At 63.4% G+C, this 13,899-nt stretch overlaps 3 protein-coding genes across 12 annotated transcripts; 2 read left to right on the top strand and 1 right to left on the bottom strand.

Annotated features, from left to right (window-relative positions):
• The first annotated feature begins 9 nt into the window (after positions 1-9).
• On the top strand, positions 10-2,189 carry PTGES3L (prostaglandin E synthase 3 like). 4 transcript variants are annotated; one of them, XM_074849310.1, is made up of 7 exons: positions 10-149; positions 535-648; positions 731-797; positions 1,121-1,219; positions 1,626-1,715; positions 1,817-1,870; positions 2,025-2,189. In XM_074849310.1, the coding sequence occupies exons 1-7, from the start codon at positions 142-144 to the stop codon at positions 2,034-2,036; spliced, it is 444 nt and encodes a 147-aa protein (XP_074705411.1). In that variant the 5' UTR covers positions 10-141; the 3' UTR covers positions 2,037-2,189. The 4 variants fall into 4 exon arrangements, with proteins under 4 accessions (XP_074705411.1, XP_074705410.1, XP_074705408.1 ...); XM_074849309.1 differs by having other exon boundaries at positions 1,798-1,870; XM_074849307.1 differs by having other exon boundaries at positions 1,064-1,219.
• Positions 2,190-2,294: 105 nt separating this feature from the next.
• Positions 2,295-7,618, top strand: AARSD1 (alanyl-tRNA synthetase domain containing 1). Of its 3 annotated transcripts, none has more exons than XM_074849304.1 (14): positions 2,295-2,444; positions 2,515-2,637; positions 2,702-2,861; positions 3,286-3,343; positions 3,695-3,851; positions 3,945-4,061; positions 4,707-4,837; positions 5,013-5,079; positions 5,266-5,357; positions 5,830-5,884; positions 6,427-6,521; positions 6,678-6,809; positions 7,045-7,081; positions 7,269-7,618. In XM_074849304.1, the coding sequence occupies exons 1-14, from the start codon at positions 2,406-2,408 to the stop codon at positions 7,374-7,376; spliced, it is 1,371 nt and encodes a 456-aa protein (XP_074705405.1). In that variant the 5' UTR covers positions 2,295-2,405; the 3' UTR covers positions 7,377-7,618. The 3 variants fall into 3 exon arrangements, with proteins under 3 accessions (XP_074705405.1, XP_074705404.1, XP_074705406.1); XM_074849303.1 differs by having other exon boundaries at positions 3,262-3,343; XM_074849305.1 differs by lacking the exon at positions 7,045-7,081 and having other exon boundaries at positions 3,262-3,343.
• Positions 7,619-8,607: 989 nt separating this feature from the next.
• On the bottom strand, positions 8,608-12,602 carry G6PC1 (glucose-6-phosphatase catalytic subunit 1). Of its 5 annotated transcripts, none has more exons than XM_074849741.1 (6): positions 12,335-12,602; positions 11,491-11,600; positions 10,609-10,717; positions 10,258-10,373; positions 9,242-9,676; positions 8,608-9,133 (listed from the first exon to the last, which is right to left on the bottom strand). In XM_074849741.1, exons 1-6 carry the CDS (start codon positions 12,562-12,564, stop codon positions 8,973-8,975), a joined length of 1,161 nt encoding a protein of 386 aa, XP_074705842.1. In that variant the 5' UTR covers positions 12,565-12,602; the 3' UTR covers positions 8,608-8,972. The 5 variants fall into 5 exon arrangements, with proteins under 5 accessions (XP_074705842.1, XP_074705843.1, XP_074705844.1 ...); XM_074849742.1 differs by having other exon boundaries at positions 9,242-9,767; positions 10,258-10,279; XM_074849744.1 differs by having other exon boundaries at positions 9,006-9,133; positions 9,242-9,767.
• Positions 12,603-13,899: the final 1,297 nt, after the last annotated feature.

The raw sequence follows: 13,899 nt of genomic DNA, 5'->3' as shown, positions 1-13,899 counted from the left end.
GGTGACCGGGCCGCGAGTTGACTCTGCCCGCCCCCGGCCCCGGCCCCGGCCCCGGCCCGGCCGACTCCCGGCCCCCGCTCCCGGCCCCGCCGGCAGCCGCGCCCCCGGCCCGAAATAGCGCGGGGCGGGGCCGGCACCGCCATGGCGAGGTGAGCGCGGCCGGGCGGGACGGGCAGCGCCCGCTCCCCGGGGCAGGGGCCGGTCGGGGTCTGGGGCGTCCACCCGGGGCCGGGCGGCGGCGGAGGCGCCCCGGCCAGGACCCTCCGGGCCGGCGCAGCGGGGGAACGGCGCCGGGAATGGGGGGGGAGCGTGAGGGCAGGGCGGCGGGCCGGGTCCCAGCGGCTGCCGGGGCGAGGGGCCGTGAGAGCGGAGCGCTGCGTGCCCGCGACCCAGCGCCCCGCGGCCCGGGCGGGGCACACGCTGGGGGCACCGGCCTTGCCCCCGTCCCCCCCCGTGCCCCAGACGCGTCCCCGCGGGGCGCTGGTGGGTGCCGGTGGGTGCCAGGGCCGCCCCCGATGTCTGCGCTTTCCCAAGGCAACCTGCAAGGACGCTGTGGTACGACCGCCCGCGCTACGTCCACCTGGAGTTCTGCGTCGAGGACAGCGTGGGTGTCGAGGTCGTCTTCGAGAGCCAGCGGGTGGTGTTCAGGTGAGGGACGCGGTGGCGAGGGGGACAGGGCACGCGCGGCCTCGGCCCTCTCCTAACCCAGGCTGTTTCTGTGCTTTGGCAGTTGCAGAAATGCAGACGGTGTGGAGTTCTACAATGAGATCGACCTGTACGCCAGGATCAACTCCAAGGTGAGGCTCCCCCCAGCAAACTGTTTTCTGACAGTCTGTGTCAGGCTCAGAGTTAAACCCAGCCTGTGCAGTCTGGAGCAGCACTGCCCAGCACTGAGTCCTGCCTGTTTCCCGAGACCCCGAGTGGGGTGAGCACAAGCCTGGGAGCCCTGACCCTGGGCCTGGCACTCACAGCGCTGTGTTGGGCCAGAAACAACTCATCCCCGTGGTTCTGTGTCTGCCGCAGCCTGGACACGGCTGAGCTTTAATCCTGTGCGTGTCTGCAGTGGGTTAGAGAGGAGTCCAGCAGACACCAAGGTGCAGCACCCCCGCTCTCTTGGCAGGACTCACGGGAGAAACGCTCCGACCGCTCCATCACATGTTTTATGAGGAAGTGGAAGGAGAAGGTGGCCTGGCCCCGCATCACTAAGGAGAACATCAAGGTGTGTGCGGCGCCCGGCAGCCAGGACCAGCCTCAGCGTGTTTGCTGTCCCCAGGCAGCGCCGCACGGCTCCCGGGGACCAACCTGCCCCCAGCACAGACACCCAGGGCCCCGCACGTGTCCCAGCACAGCTCCCAAAGGGCACAACCTCACAGTCAACCTCACAGTCACCACCAGCCCTCGGACCCCTCCCTCCAGGAGGGATGCAGCCCCCCTTTCCCTCGATGCAGGCAGGCTCAGGGTCAGCACCCGCAGACGAAGGGACGCGCTCCCCTTCCTGCCTGCCCCAGCCCGCCCGTCCCCTTGCCCGTGCAGGAGCAGCCTGCGCTCGCCCACAGAGCAATCCCGGGGCTGCCCGGTCCCCTCCATGCTGCTCCCTCCCCAGAGGTTGCTCTCTCTGCCCACAGCCAGCCTGGCTCTCCGTGGACTTTGACAACTGGCGAGACTGGGAAGGAGACGAAGAGGCGGAGAGGGCCATGGTGGAGCAGTACGCGGAGGTGAGCCGGGCCGCAGGCCAGGGTGTCCCAGGGCGTTTGGGGGTGCTGGGGGCGGCGGGCAGCGGCGGTCGGAGTCCCCCAGCTGTTTGTTTCCCGTCCAGCTCCTGGAGAAGGTGACGGACAAAGGCCCCCCCCCAGCCATGGACGACCTGGATGTAAGTGCTGCCCGAGAGCCGCTTCCCCCAGACGCTGCGGCCGCCCCCACCGAGCCTCCGGCCCTCCACTGGCTCCGGGACACCGGCAGCGGCTCCAGCTGCTCCCCGGGGCTGCCTGGCCGGTGCCCTGGCACCCCGCTCCTCTCTCCCGCAGGACGACCTCTGAAGCCGGGGCCGCCGCAGGAGCCCTCCCGGTGCACCGACGAGCAGCGCGGGCCGGGCTCTCCGGGGAAGCGGAGCCGCCCCGGCTGGTTCCGCGCCGAGCGCGGCGGGAGCCGTCCGGCCTCCCGGTGCCGGGCAATAAACGGGAACTGCCGCCGCCTGTCGTTGCCGTCCGCTCGGGAACCGCCCGCCCCGAGAACTCCCGCCCCGCCGCCGCCGGGAACGCGCGCGCGTCACCCTGCAGGCCCCGCCCACCCGCGGCAAAGCGGCCGCGACCGCCGGCCCCGTGTCCCCCCGCGGCCGCCGTTACCGCCGGCCCCGTGTCCCCTCGCGGCCGCCGTCACCGCGCCCCTCAGCCGCCGCCGCCGCCGCCATGGTGTTCCATTGCCAGCGGGACAGCTGGGCCCGGCAGGTAGCGGCGGGGCGGGCGGCGGGAGGGTCTCACGGCCCTCACGGTGCTGACGCCGCCGCCTCCGTTTCAGTTCGCCACCAGGGTGGTGTCGTGCCGGGCGGCGGAGCTGCGGCCCGAGGGCGGCGGGGAGCCGGTGCGCGGGTTCCAGGTGGTACTGGAGGACACCATCCTCTTCCCCGAGGGCGGCGGGCAGGTACGGGGCGGGTGCGGGGCCGGGGCAGGGGCCGGGCTGGCGGCACTGACACCCCGTGTCGCAGCCGGACGACCGCGGCCTCATCGGTGACGTGCCGGTGCTGCGCGTGACCCGGCGGGGGCCCGAGGCCGTCCACTTCGTGCCGGCGGCGCTGGAGCCGGGCGCCGAGGTGCTGCTGTCGCTGGACTGGGAGCGCCGCTTCGACCACATGCAGCAACATTCAGGTCCGTGCCCGGTAACGGCTCGTGGCCCGGTGGCCAGCGGTGCCGCGGGCCCCGTCTGGGGCGGCGTCACCCTCCCGGGGCCGGGGGGTGGCCAGTGCCCAGCTTGTCCCCCCCCCCCAGCCGGGTACAGGCCACCCCGGGGCCGCCCCTGCGGGCCCTCCTTGGCCTGGGCACAAGCCCCAGCCAACAGCTTGGGAAGGGAAAGTTCAACCGGCTTTGAAGTGGCCACCGTGCACCGTGCTGCTCTCTGGGCCCAAGGCCCGTGGCTGCCTCTCCCTGCTCCCGAGCCGTAGTGTGAGCCCCACAGCGCCCGGGCGCTCCCAGGTGTCACGGGGAACGTCAGCAGAAGAAACGCAGTCTGGCTGAAAATCTCTTTTCCTGTGTCCGGTGGCACTCAAAGCCGTTGCTTGCACGTCCCTTCCAGGACAGCATCTCATCACTGCCATCGCAGAACAGATGTTTGGGTTCAAGACAACTTCATGGTGAGCAGGGAAAAGGCTCCTTTCGACCCCAGTTTTACGTTGTTTGGTGTGTGCCACCGTGCTGGGCCGCAGGGAGCTGAACACTGATAAAAGCAGTTTGGACACTTGACTCGAGCTCAGAGGGCCTGGGAGGGGTGACTGAACTGGAGAGAAGCTGTGCAAAGTATTTGCTCTGTCTTGTCCTTCTGCAAGTATTTGGCATGCGTCTGGTGCTCTGGAAATAACAGGAAGAGGAGGGCAGTAGGTTTCGTTTCAGTTGCCACATTCCCAGCAGTGGGATGGCACTTAGTGCTGCGCAGAGGGACCTGGGCTGGGCTTAGCTACAGCAGCAGATGTTCTTCGTTGGTGCAGGGAGCTGGGCCGTCAGCGAAGCGTCATTGAGCTGGACACCCCCTCCGTGACAGCAGAGCAAATGGGGGCCCTGGAGAGGAGCGTGAATGAGAAAATCCGGGAGCGGGTGCCGGTGGTGGTGAGGGAACTGGCTGCAGATGACCCTGAAATCGAAACAGTGAGTGGTGGGGAGAGAACCGATGGTCTCGGTGGGACCAGAGTCGCTGCGGCACAGATGCCACCGTGTGTGCCGTTGTCCTCCTCTTGGCAGGTGAGAAGCCGTGGTTTGCCCGATGACCACGCGGGGCCGGTGCGAGTTGTTGACATCGAAGGCATAGACTCCAACATGTGCTGCGGGACTCACGTCTCCAACCTGAGCGACCTGCAGGTGGGGGCTGCGGCCGTGCTGCGCGTTCGGGCCGGGGACAGCCCGAGGCCCTGAGCCCGGGGTCTGCTGGGAGCTGTCCAGCTTGGGGGGTGAGCCCCGGCAGGCCGCACACCCGCCAGCAGCTCCGACCCGTCCGCTGGGCTCCTTCCCTGCCTGTGCCGGCACTCGGCCCCTCGCCCACAGCCGGGGCGTTTTCTGAACCGCCGCGGCCTCTGCCGAGGGCACGCGCTGCATCGCCACTGTGGCGGGGCCGTGCTGGGCCACTGGCCGTCTGTCCCCTCTGCTCAGAGCTCTGGCATTTTTGAGTGTTTGTTGTGAACGAGAAATGCTCTGTGCAGGGAGGTGGAGATAAAGTTCTGGAGTTGCCTTTTTAGTGTTTCTGTCTTTTCAGTCACTTGTTGAAGTCTGTGTCCCAGCAGAGACATCCAGATGCACTGCAGAGTGCAGGCCGTGACTGGATTCATTCCACTGTATCACCATCCCTTTTTTTTTTTGTATGTTGACCTTATGGCTGATTTTAATCAGTTTATTTTCACTGGCAGAGACCCAATATTCACAATAAGGCATAGTCCAGGAGGAACTGACCACCTGTGTGAGTATAAGCAAGTACGGTTCTTTTCTGACCAGGGTGATTTTCTTTTTAAGGTTATTAAACTCCTTGGCACAGAAAAAGGGAAAAAGAACAAAACGAACTTGGTTTTCCTGGCGGGAAACAGAGTGCTGAAGTCAATCGAACAAAGTCACAGTACTGAGAAGGCTCTAACCTCACTGCTCAAGTAATACCCTTTCCACTTTATTTCATCTTTACTGTTCCTTCTGACAAATAGCACATAAGCCTCAGGGTACCTCGCATGGTGCGTTTTATGATGCTATCTGCTTTTGCTCCTTTAAGAAGTCCTTTCTTTGTCCCTCCTTTGTCCTTGGCGATCCAAATTCTCCTTGTTCTTTCAGAAATGGGCCAGGTGAGCACGTAGAGGCTGTGAAGAGACTGCAGAGTTCTGTGAAGCTGCTTCAGAAGGTGTGAGGATGGCTGAGAAAAGCAGATTGTGGCTGCTTCCCGCAGGGCTGAGCTTTAGTCATGATAGCTGGGAACTGAATAGTAGACGTCAGCTTTTGTGGACATTATGAGAACCGCTCCCATCTCTGGGAGCACAGCTCAGTGTTCACACTGACAGTGAAAACAGTTTATTTGCTTTTCTTTCAGAATAACTTGAACCTGCTTAGAGACATTGCTGTTTTGATAGCGCGGGACTTCAAGAGCAAACCTGCTCAAAGCCAGCTGTTTGTGTTACACAGGTATGGGGGAGTTCAGGGAAGAGGGTACAGTGGTATCATCTTGCACGTTTTATGGTGGTTGCGTCTCTCTGATGCCTATTCAGGCTTGTTTCTCAAGGAAGAATATAAACAAGGTGAACAGCCTGCTGGAAGCTTGTGTAGTTAACGGAAGGTGTTAGTATTCAGTCACTGAATTCTTCTGCTTTTATAGCTAATAAATAAGTGTGTCTATCTGATTTCTCTCTGCCCTTGATATTTTCAAATAAACCTGAGGAGCTCTATTTCTTAAAGATAAATAATTTTAAATAATTGTTAATATGTCTGCAGAGATGCACAAGGAGGAGTTAGATGTATAGTTAAAAACTAATCTCCATCCTAAGAGCAAGAGGCCACAGCCCCAGGCCTGATCAGGCCTTCAGTTTCTGATTTGTATTTTGGACTCTAGAGGGGATTTTTGCTCCTCTCTGAAGTGTTTTTTTACCCGTCCATACAGGAAAGAGGGTGACTCTGAATTTATGAATATCATCGCTAATGAGATCGGGACAGAGGTGAGTCACTGACGGATGAAGACTGACCTGGCACCAGCAGCTTCTTCCTGGGGGCCGTGGCGCAGGCAGGGCCGGGCTTCTGCCGCCCCAGGCCAGGTGACGGGCCTGTTCCTCTCCGGGGTCGTGGGGGTTCTTGTCCCCAGCAGCCTCAGTCTGCAGGGGAATCCTCAACAGTCGAGAAATACAACAGCAAAAATTCAGAGCCTGTCCCCCAAAGAGCTGTACGGAACCTCGTCGGCTGTTTTAGACTAGACTAGACTAGCACTAGACTATTTCAGTTGGAAGGGGCCTACAGCGATTACCCAACCCCAGCCCTTCACCCTAGGGTACTCCAGTACCCCACTGTCCCCCACAACGTACGATCGAGTGTTAAAGCTCCAGCAGCCACCCTCCCTTTTTCTTCAAGTCGAGCCTCTGCCTCAGTAACACACACGAGCTCGCGCGTTGTTTGTGTCCTTGGCTGGGTCCCGTGGCCAGTGTCTCCATCCCCTCCCCGGCCGAGGAGGCAGCGGTGGTTCTGCATCGGGCCCATCTGTCCGCAGGAGGCCCTGCTCTTCCTGACGGTGGGGGATGAAAGAGAAGCAGGACTCTTCCTCCTGGCTGGGCCTGTTGACGCAGTTGAGCATTTAGGTCCCAGGTAATGTGTTCTCTGGTTTCCCTAGAACTGGTGAGAGCTGTCATGGGGGGCTGAGCAGCTGGGCGGCGTTGGCCGGGCACAGCCCTGGGCTCTCGCAGCGGGTCGGGCCGGGCTGCTCCCCCCCTCGGCCCTCAGCCTGCGCTCCGGTCGCTGCAGGGTGGCGGAGCTGCTGGGGGGCAAAGGAGCCGGGAAACGGGGCCGCTTCCAGGGCAAGGCAGCCAAGATGAGTCGACGGGGAGAAGTGGAAGCCCTGCTCCAGGAATTCATCAGCCATCGAAGCCCTGAAGTGTAAGAGACAGTTCCCAAAGTAGCGCGGTCTCCCCCGCCTCGCGTGAGCTCCGGCAGCGTCTCTCCCAGAGAATAAAGATGTAAAACCAACTGCCCGTGTGCGTGTGCCCTGTGCGAGGTGATTCGGAGCTCGAGGATAACGGGGAGGGGATCTGCTGTCCACGCTTTGCTGCAAGGGTTCTGTCATTTCCCCAGATAAGTGGTACACAGTAGTCGTTATTTAACCATTTTGTAGGCTGCTTAAAACCAGGAGATCGGCCTTCCCCTTTGCAGTACGTTGTGGCTTTTTACTTTGTACCCGTTGCTGAGGAGTAGTTGCTTTGTGAGTGTGTTTGTTTGTAATAAGCTGGATGCATTTAGAGACGTGAGAATACTGGTAAGAAGTGGAGGGTTTGGGTATGATACTTGCCAACAAGTGCAGAGAAGATGAATCAAGCTTTTGCTGCTGAAATTTTGTAGGAAGAAGAAAGATTGAGATGTGGCAGGAGTTGGAGGAATGCTCAGATCAGTAAATCCCCCTTAAAAGACCAAACTAAGCTGGTCACCAGTTCCAGCTGCCTGAGGTAGAGCTGGGAGGCAGGAGGACAAGCTGCTGTTGTCCAGCCTGTGAGCAAGGAAAGGAGGTGGCACCAAAGAACAACTGCGTGAGCCCTTCTCCCGCGAGCGGGGGTTCCCCTGTTTGTAGCCGGGAAGAGCCGCGCTGCGCCCGCTGCTGCCTCTGCAGGGGAGGATTAAACGCGGATGGAGGCGGCCACCGAGTGCTTTGTTTTGCAGGCAGAAAAACATTAAAGTCGTGTGTTTGAGCTGTACATTTGGCGTTTCCTTCACTGCTGCTGCCAGCAGCGCCCGTCGGACTCTGCTGCGGCTCTTCCCCCCGCGGGCTCCGGCTGCCTGTCCCCATCCTTCCAGTCGGGACGGCCGCTCCCCAGCTGGAGGAGACGGGGACAACGGGCGTTACCACGGCTTCGCTGGGCACCTTCTCCCGAGGGCGGTGCAGGGTCCGGGCAGGGGAGGTGACATTTCTCAGGTGTGACAGCAGAGAACGCCGCTGGCGCTTGTAGCAGGGTGTGGGGTAAATGCTGCGGGAGCTGGTGTCTGGGGAGAGCCTGCACGTGCACACGTACGGTCTGGCAGGAGGAAAGAAGCTGCACCTTCATATCTATTTCAAACTATAGCTCAGACCGAGAGAGGATGTTTACAGAGTTACTTGGCAGGCTGCACAGCCCCTATGGCTTTGAAGCAGCGGGGGAGCCTGCAGCTGGCTTCCTGCTAAGGAGCGAGGTGCCAAGGCCGGAGGGCCAGGACGGGGCTGCCGGGAGAGCCGGGGGCGCAGTGAAGCGCCGGGACCCCACGTTGATGCAGCCGCTTCCCGCGCCCCGGGCAGAGCCGGCGGTCGGTGCCTGTAGGCTGAGCCAGCGCTGGCCACTGGCCCCTGACCCCGCAGCCTGGGGGCTCGGCACAGCCCCAGCTGAGCCCATCCGTCCCAAAGCTGCGCTCGTTTCTGTAACACAACTGTGTCCCTGTTCCTGGCACAAGGTGCACCCAGAAACCTGGATAACCAGCACAAAAAGCAGCTTGACACCCCCCCCCCCCCCGCTGCTGTGCTGGCCACATCTGAACGCACCCGAGGGTGAAAGGCAACGGCGCCCAGCGGAGCCCGGCGCTGTGGTTCCCGGGGGTTTGGCCGTGTCCCGCAGGAGCGACGTCCTGCCTCCGGCAGCCCCCGCTGCCACCCCTGCACCCGGGAGCCAGTCCCCATCCCACCTCACCGGCCAGCGAGACATCTGACCTCACCGGCTGAACACACCTTCAGCTTTAATAAAACACTTCTTGTGTACAGACACACCCGTACGTGTATGTGTATGTAGACATGTGTCTCGTATATACACACATACATGTACCCCATGCTGCTTCAGTGAATACTGAACACCTCGGGGCTGGGGGGGCTCCCGCAAGCTGGAGCTTTATCGCCAAATCACAGTGTCTGCCTGTTCCTGTAACAGAGCTGCCTTGCCAGCAGAGCCCCAGCGCCCCTGGGTGAGCACCCTGCTCCCCGCGGTGCCACCCCCAGCCCTGCAGCAGGGAGGTGGCGCATCCCCGTGAGCTGCAGGGGAGCGCAGGGTCTTCCCCCCACAGCTGCTGTGTCCCTGGGGTGTGGGGGGGTCAGCAGTAGAGTCCTGGGAGCACGGGGCTCGCTGTGCCATCACCTGGCCACAGACCGCCCGAGCCCGCAGCACGCCTGGCGCTGTGGGTCTGTGCCGCGGGAGCTGTCGGGCAGCGCCGCCAGCCCAGCCTCTGCGGGCTGCTCCCGCCATGGAGCCGATCTGCGCAGGTTCAGTGGGGAGCAAACAGTGGCTGGGGTGCACCCACGGTCCGGTGACTGCTCCCAAGCCCAGCGCCGGGGCGGCTGCCTGCCCACGGGGCACCGTTACCTGCAGGGACGCCCCTAGAGACCCTTCTTGTTCTGCCCGGCCAGGAGCTGGGAGACGCAGTACGGGATGAGGCCGACAGCGGCCAGTGGCACGGCCGCGCTCTTGCAGAAGGAGAGGACGTAGAAGAGCAGCTGCATGTGGGAGGGCGGCTTGAAGGCGTCAAAGAGGTGCAGGATGAGGAGGGAGGAGGCGACGCAGCCCAGGCGGAAGGGCAGCTGCCGGCCCTGCTTCCTCCGGCAGCTGTCCAGGTACATGTGGGAGTTGAGGGCCAGCCCCAGCCCGAAGAGGATGCCCAGGTTCCGGAGGAGGCTGGCGAAGGGGGTGGTGTCGATGTGGACCCACTCAGGGTGGGCGCACCACCTCTGCGCCTTCTCCAGTGTCCAGAGCAGGTCCACGCCGAGCACCCGCAGCAGCAGGTAGAAGCCCAGGGCAAAGCTGAAGAGGAAGAAGGTGACGCCCAGGTACCGGCGGAGGCTGGCATGGTAGATGCAGCTGACGTGCTGGAAGGTCTTGGCCACGGCCATCCCTGCCGGTAACGAAGTGGGAGAGGAGGCAATGCCTGTCAGCAAGTGCTGGAGCCGAGTGGACCCCGCGGCCCTGGGCGCTCTGGCAGGAGACGTGTGCCAGGGGCTACCCCAGTGCTCCCTGCAGTGCTGACTGCCCCGGCGGCCACCACTGTGCCCCACTGCTCACAGATGGCCGATTCTGCTCCCTCGCCCAGTGACAACCCCCAGCCTGCCCTGCCCGTGCCTTCAGGCCACAGTCACTGTCCCTCAGAGCCCAGCAGTGGCTGGCAGTTCCCTACCTGCCCGACTGGAACTCAGGTCTCAAACAGGACAGGGACAAAGGTGTGTCCTGGACGACATCCTGCCCGTGATGCCGAGGGCAGAAAATGCAGAGCCACAGACACAGCTTTGCAACACGACCCCGTGTGTGTCCGTCAGGCCAGTGCTGCAGGAGCTGCAGTCCAGCGCCCGGTGCCATGGGGAAGAGGACTCGGGGTCCGATACACTCACCTGATATGACCCCTGCGATGACCTGATGGGGGAAGTGGGCGGCAATGAAGACTCGGGACAGGCAGACGCAGACCTGAACTGCCCAGAATCCCGTCCAAAGCACCATCCACAGCACCCTGCGAGGGGCAGGCAGCCACATCGGTGTCAGGGCCGGATCGTGCTGCCCAGGGTGCTGCCATCGCGCACTCCGAGCAGTGCCCAGCCACCCACCGAGCCTGTCCTCGTGCACACCCCTCCCGGGGTGCCGTGCCTGGTGTCTGCCCGCAGCTTGGGCCCTGATGGGCTCTGCGGTGCGTCCCTTGGCGCTGGAGCAGCCTCTGCCCAGCACGGTGGTTTTGGCGCACAGCTTACCAGTACTTGAGTGTCCTTGACTGCTTCTTCCCCATGGCAGAGGAGAGGAGGGCTGTCACCATGACGTAGTACACGCCTGCTGCGCCCATGGCGTGGCCGGAGGGGCTCCCTGGGCCAGAAGAGAGCCCCAGGTCAGACCCCCCATCAGAGCAGGCTGTGCCCTCGTGTCTGTGGGGCTCCGAAGCAGCAGCCCCGGCTCCGGGGGCTGCAGCACTGGGTGTGCACAGCACCCAGCACCCCTCTGCCGCTGGCCACCCCACAGCAGGCACCCAGCTCCATCCCGGGCACAGGTGAGGCTGGAGCAGGGACCAGCAGAGCAGGGGCAGTGTGGGAGCATGGCTCTGGCTCCACAGCCCATCTGCCAGGCAGGACAGGGCAGAGGGCACTGACCATCCTCGACAGCTCGCGCTGGGAGTGCCAGGGATGCCTGCAGCCTCCCCTGGCTCCCGTGGAAAGATGCAGGCAAAGCACAGCCAGAGCTGGGCAAACCCCTTCCCCACGGCACAGCTGCCCGCGTTTGGGGCTGGAGGGCAGAGCACGGCCGGGGCCAAGGCTGAGGCCGAGCACGGGCAGGGGTTTGTGCTGAACCGCCACGTCTACGCCAAGGGTCAAGGTCTGCTCGGCGCAGGGGTTGACCTGCCTCCACCCACCGCAGGCACGGCCAGTGTCCCCGGGAGCACGGCGGGGGCCAGCGCTGTGGCTCGGGGATAACAGCCCTTCTCAAGAGCTAGCCAGGGGCGAGTGCTGCTGGTGTGCTGCCAGCCACGGCACCGACCGTGCCAGCACACCCTCCCCGTGGGGGCAGAGACCTGGAGTGGGGACCTGCGTGTGCAGGTCCCTGGGCAGGCGCCTGCTGTCCCTGCCGGGGCTGGGGGACCCTACCTGGGCCGGTCTCGCAGGTGAGTGGGAACTGCTGGATCTCTGGGGCAGAGGTATTGCTGTAATAGTCCGTCTCATGGACCCACCAGTACGGTCTCTCCCCAAAGAGGATCCTGAAAAGGAAGGAGAAAGGGGGCTGTAGAGGTCCTGGGCACCAGAGCGGGTGGGCGCAGCTGCGGCTTCAACTCTGGCCCAGGCGCTGGAGGGGGCAAAGGGCCCATGAGCGGTCCAGGGTGTCCCGGCAGACACAGCGTCCAGCTGGTGCTTGGTCCTGACAGCTAAGGCTGCCTGTACGTGTCCCCATCCCCGGCCTGGAAAGGGAAGAGCAAGAACTGCCTGGGAGGGAGTCAAAGTGTTGAGAAAGACAAGTGGTGTCTTCTCCCTCAAAGTCTTTTTCAGGTCAAGAGCAACTGTCTCACGGTGGCACCGGGGCAGAGCCCACCTGTCGCTGTCACACGTGGAGGCAGAGCGGGCAGATCCACGCTGTGGGGCAGGCGCAGAGCCGGGGTGGCCAGCACAGCCCCCGGCCACACCGCCGGGCCCTGCTGCGGGGACGTGGGGCACAGCCCGTGTGCGTGGGCCATGCCAGGCGTGGGGAGGGGCTCTGCGCAGCCCTGGCCGACGGCAAAGGGCTCTGCAGGAGGGTCGATCCCTCTGCCTGACTTCTGGGGGGGGGTTCGAGCTGCTGCCGCACGGCTCGGGAAGGAGTGACCCTCACCACTGCCAGGCTGGAGGCCGGACTCTGGTCCTTGTTTCACACCCGCGTCAAGACTGAGAGTGCACATCTGGCCTGCGTTAGTCCAGCTGTGCCAACGCCCAGAGGGAGCCGTGGCACCGGGCCACTCACCACTTGAAGACAAGGTTGAGCCAGTCACCGATCACGGCCACCCAGATGAGCCTGATGCCCACGGACTCGCTGAAGTGGAACCAGATAGGGAAGAGGACAAAGAAAGCGTTCCTGAGGTCGGCAGCGAAGGAGATGAAGAGGAACCAGTCCTGGGAGCCCTGGAAGCGCTGCTGCAGCCAGCGCGTCGCCTGGACACCCGTGTCGTGCAGGAGGTTCGTGGCGGCCTCCATCCTCCTCGGCGCTGCTCTGGCTGTCCCGCGCTCCACCGTGCCGCTGGGTTTTATACGCTGCGGGCTCTTGTTTGCCGCGGGCAGGTCGCTTGTCCCAGCACTGATCTTTGGACCCAAAACCACTTTTGCCAAAGGTGCATCAGCAGGGGGTTGTAACAAACATGTTTGGAACAACTTACGTAAAAAGGGGAAAACAGGCTTTGAGGGCTCCCGGCGGGGCGTGGGGGGCTCCAGCAGCAGCACCTTAACCCTTCCCCGCCCCGTCCCCGCCCCGCGCTGCGCAGGGGGCTGCCTCGCTCGGAGGGATCCGGCAGCCCCCGCTCCTCCTGCCGCCCGGTACCACAGCTCAGCGGCTCCCACCAAACCTGGTGTTCGCCCGTTATCGGGGGGAGATTCGAGCCCCCGCACTCGGGGCCAACAGCACTGCAGAGCTGCTGCAGCTCTGCGCTGCGACATTTCTCCCCTCCCTCTGCCATCACCCCAAGCACCTCGAACATCGCAGGGATGCCCAGGAATGTGGACAGGGTCACGCGTGGCGTGGGGGCAGGCTGCTCCGCCCCCCCCACCAGCTGAAACCTCCAGCTGATGAAAGAGCACCTTCCTGCCACGGCATTCGTGATTTAACCAGGACTCTGCACAGCGGGAACCTTTCCAAGATGCTTCTGGAGCTCCCCGCAGCCTCAGACAGCGAGGCCTGGGGAGCTCCTGGCTGCCAGCGACGTTTTTCTGGTTTCTGATGTGGGGTTAAAGGACCTTTGCAGATGAGGTCCCCAGCGAGGGAAGGCTTTCCTCCCAGCCCAGCTCCCCTGGGTTGAACCCCCCCTGCACTGAACTGTCCTGCCAGACCCCGGCTGCAGGGACGGACCGCACATGCCGCTTGTCCGGCTGCTGCCAGGCCCCTGCCCGTGGCCTCTCCCCACCCCAGCCTCGCCGCGCTGTCACTGTAACACACAGAGCTGTTTCCAGGAGTCTGCGGACACAGGAGAAACCTCCTTCCCCAGCTCTGGCCGGCCACCACGGCCGCTGGTGTGCTTACACGCAGCCCCATGGCGCCCAGCCAGAGCCGGCTGCAGCAAAACAGGCAGCTGCCCATTCCTGGGGGAACAGGCAACAAGGCGTTAATGATTAGCAGCCAGTGAAAATGCATCACTTATCTCCCTAGTCGAGAAAGTTCAGGTCAAGATCCTTGAACCGCTACCCGTGTGCCGCTACCCGCATGCCGTTTGCCACAGTGCCCAGCAGGCAGAGGCCCCGTCCAGCGCCGAGTCCTGCCCGCCGACACCTCTGCGCAGCCAGCGAGGGCAGTGGGCAGCTTCCTGTCCCCTGCCTGCACGT

This window comes from Strix aluco, chromosome 24 (assembly GCF_031877795.1).
Source record: "Strix aluco isolate bStrAlu1 chromosome 24, bStrAlu1.hap1, whole genome shotgun sequence".
Taxonomy (NCBI): Eukaryota; Metazoa; Chordata; class Aves; order Strigiformes; family Strigidae; genus Strix; species Strix aluco.
This window is presented reverse-complemented; position numbering and strand designations above follow the sequence as displayed.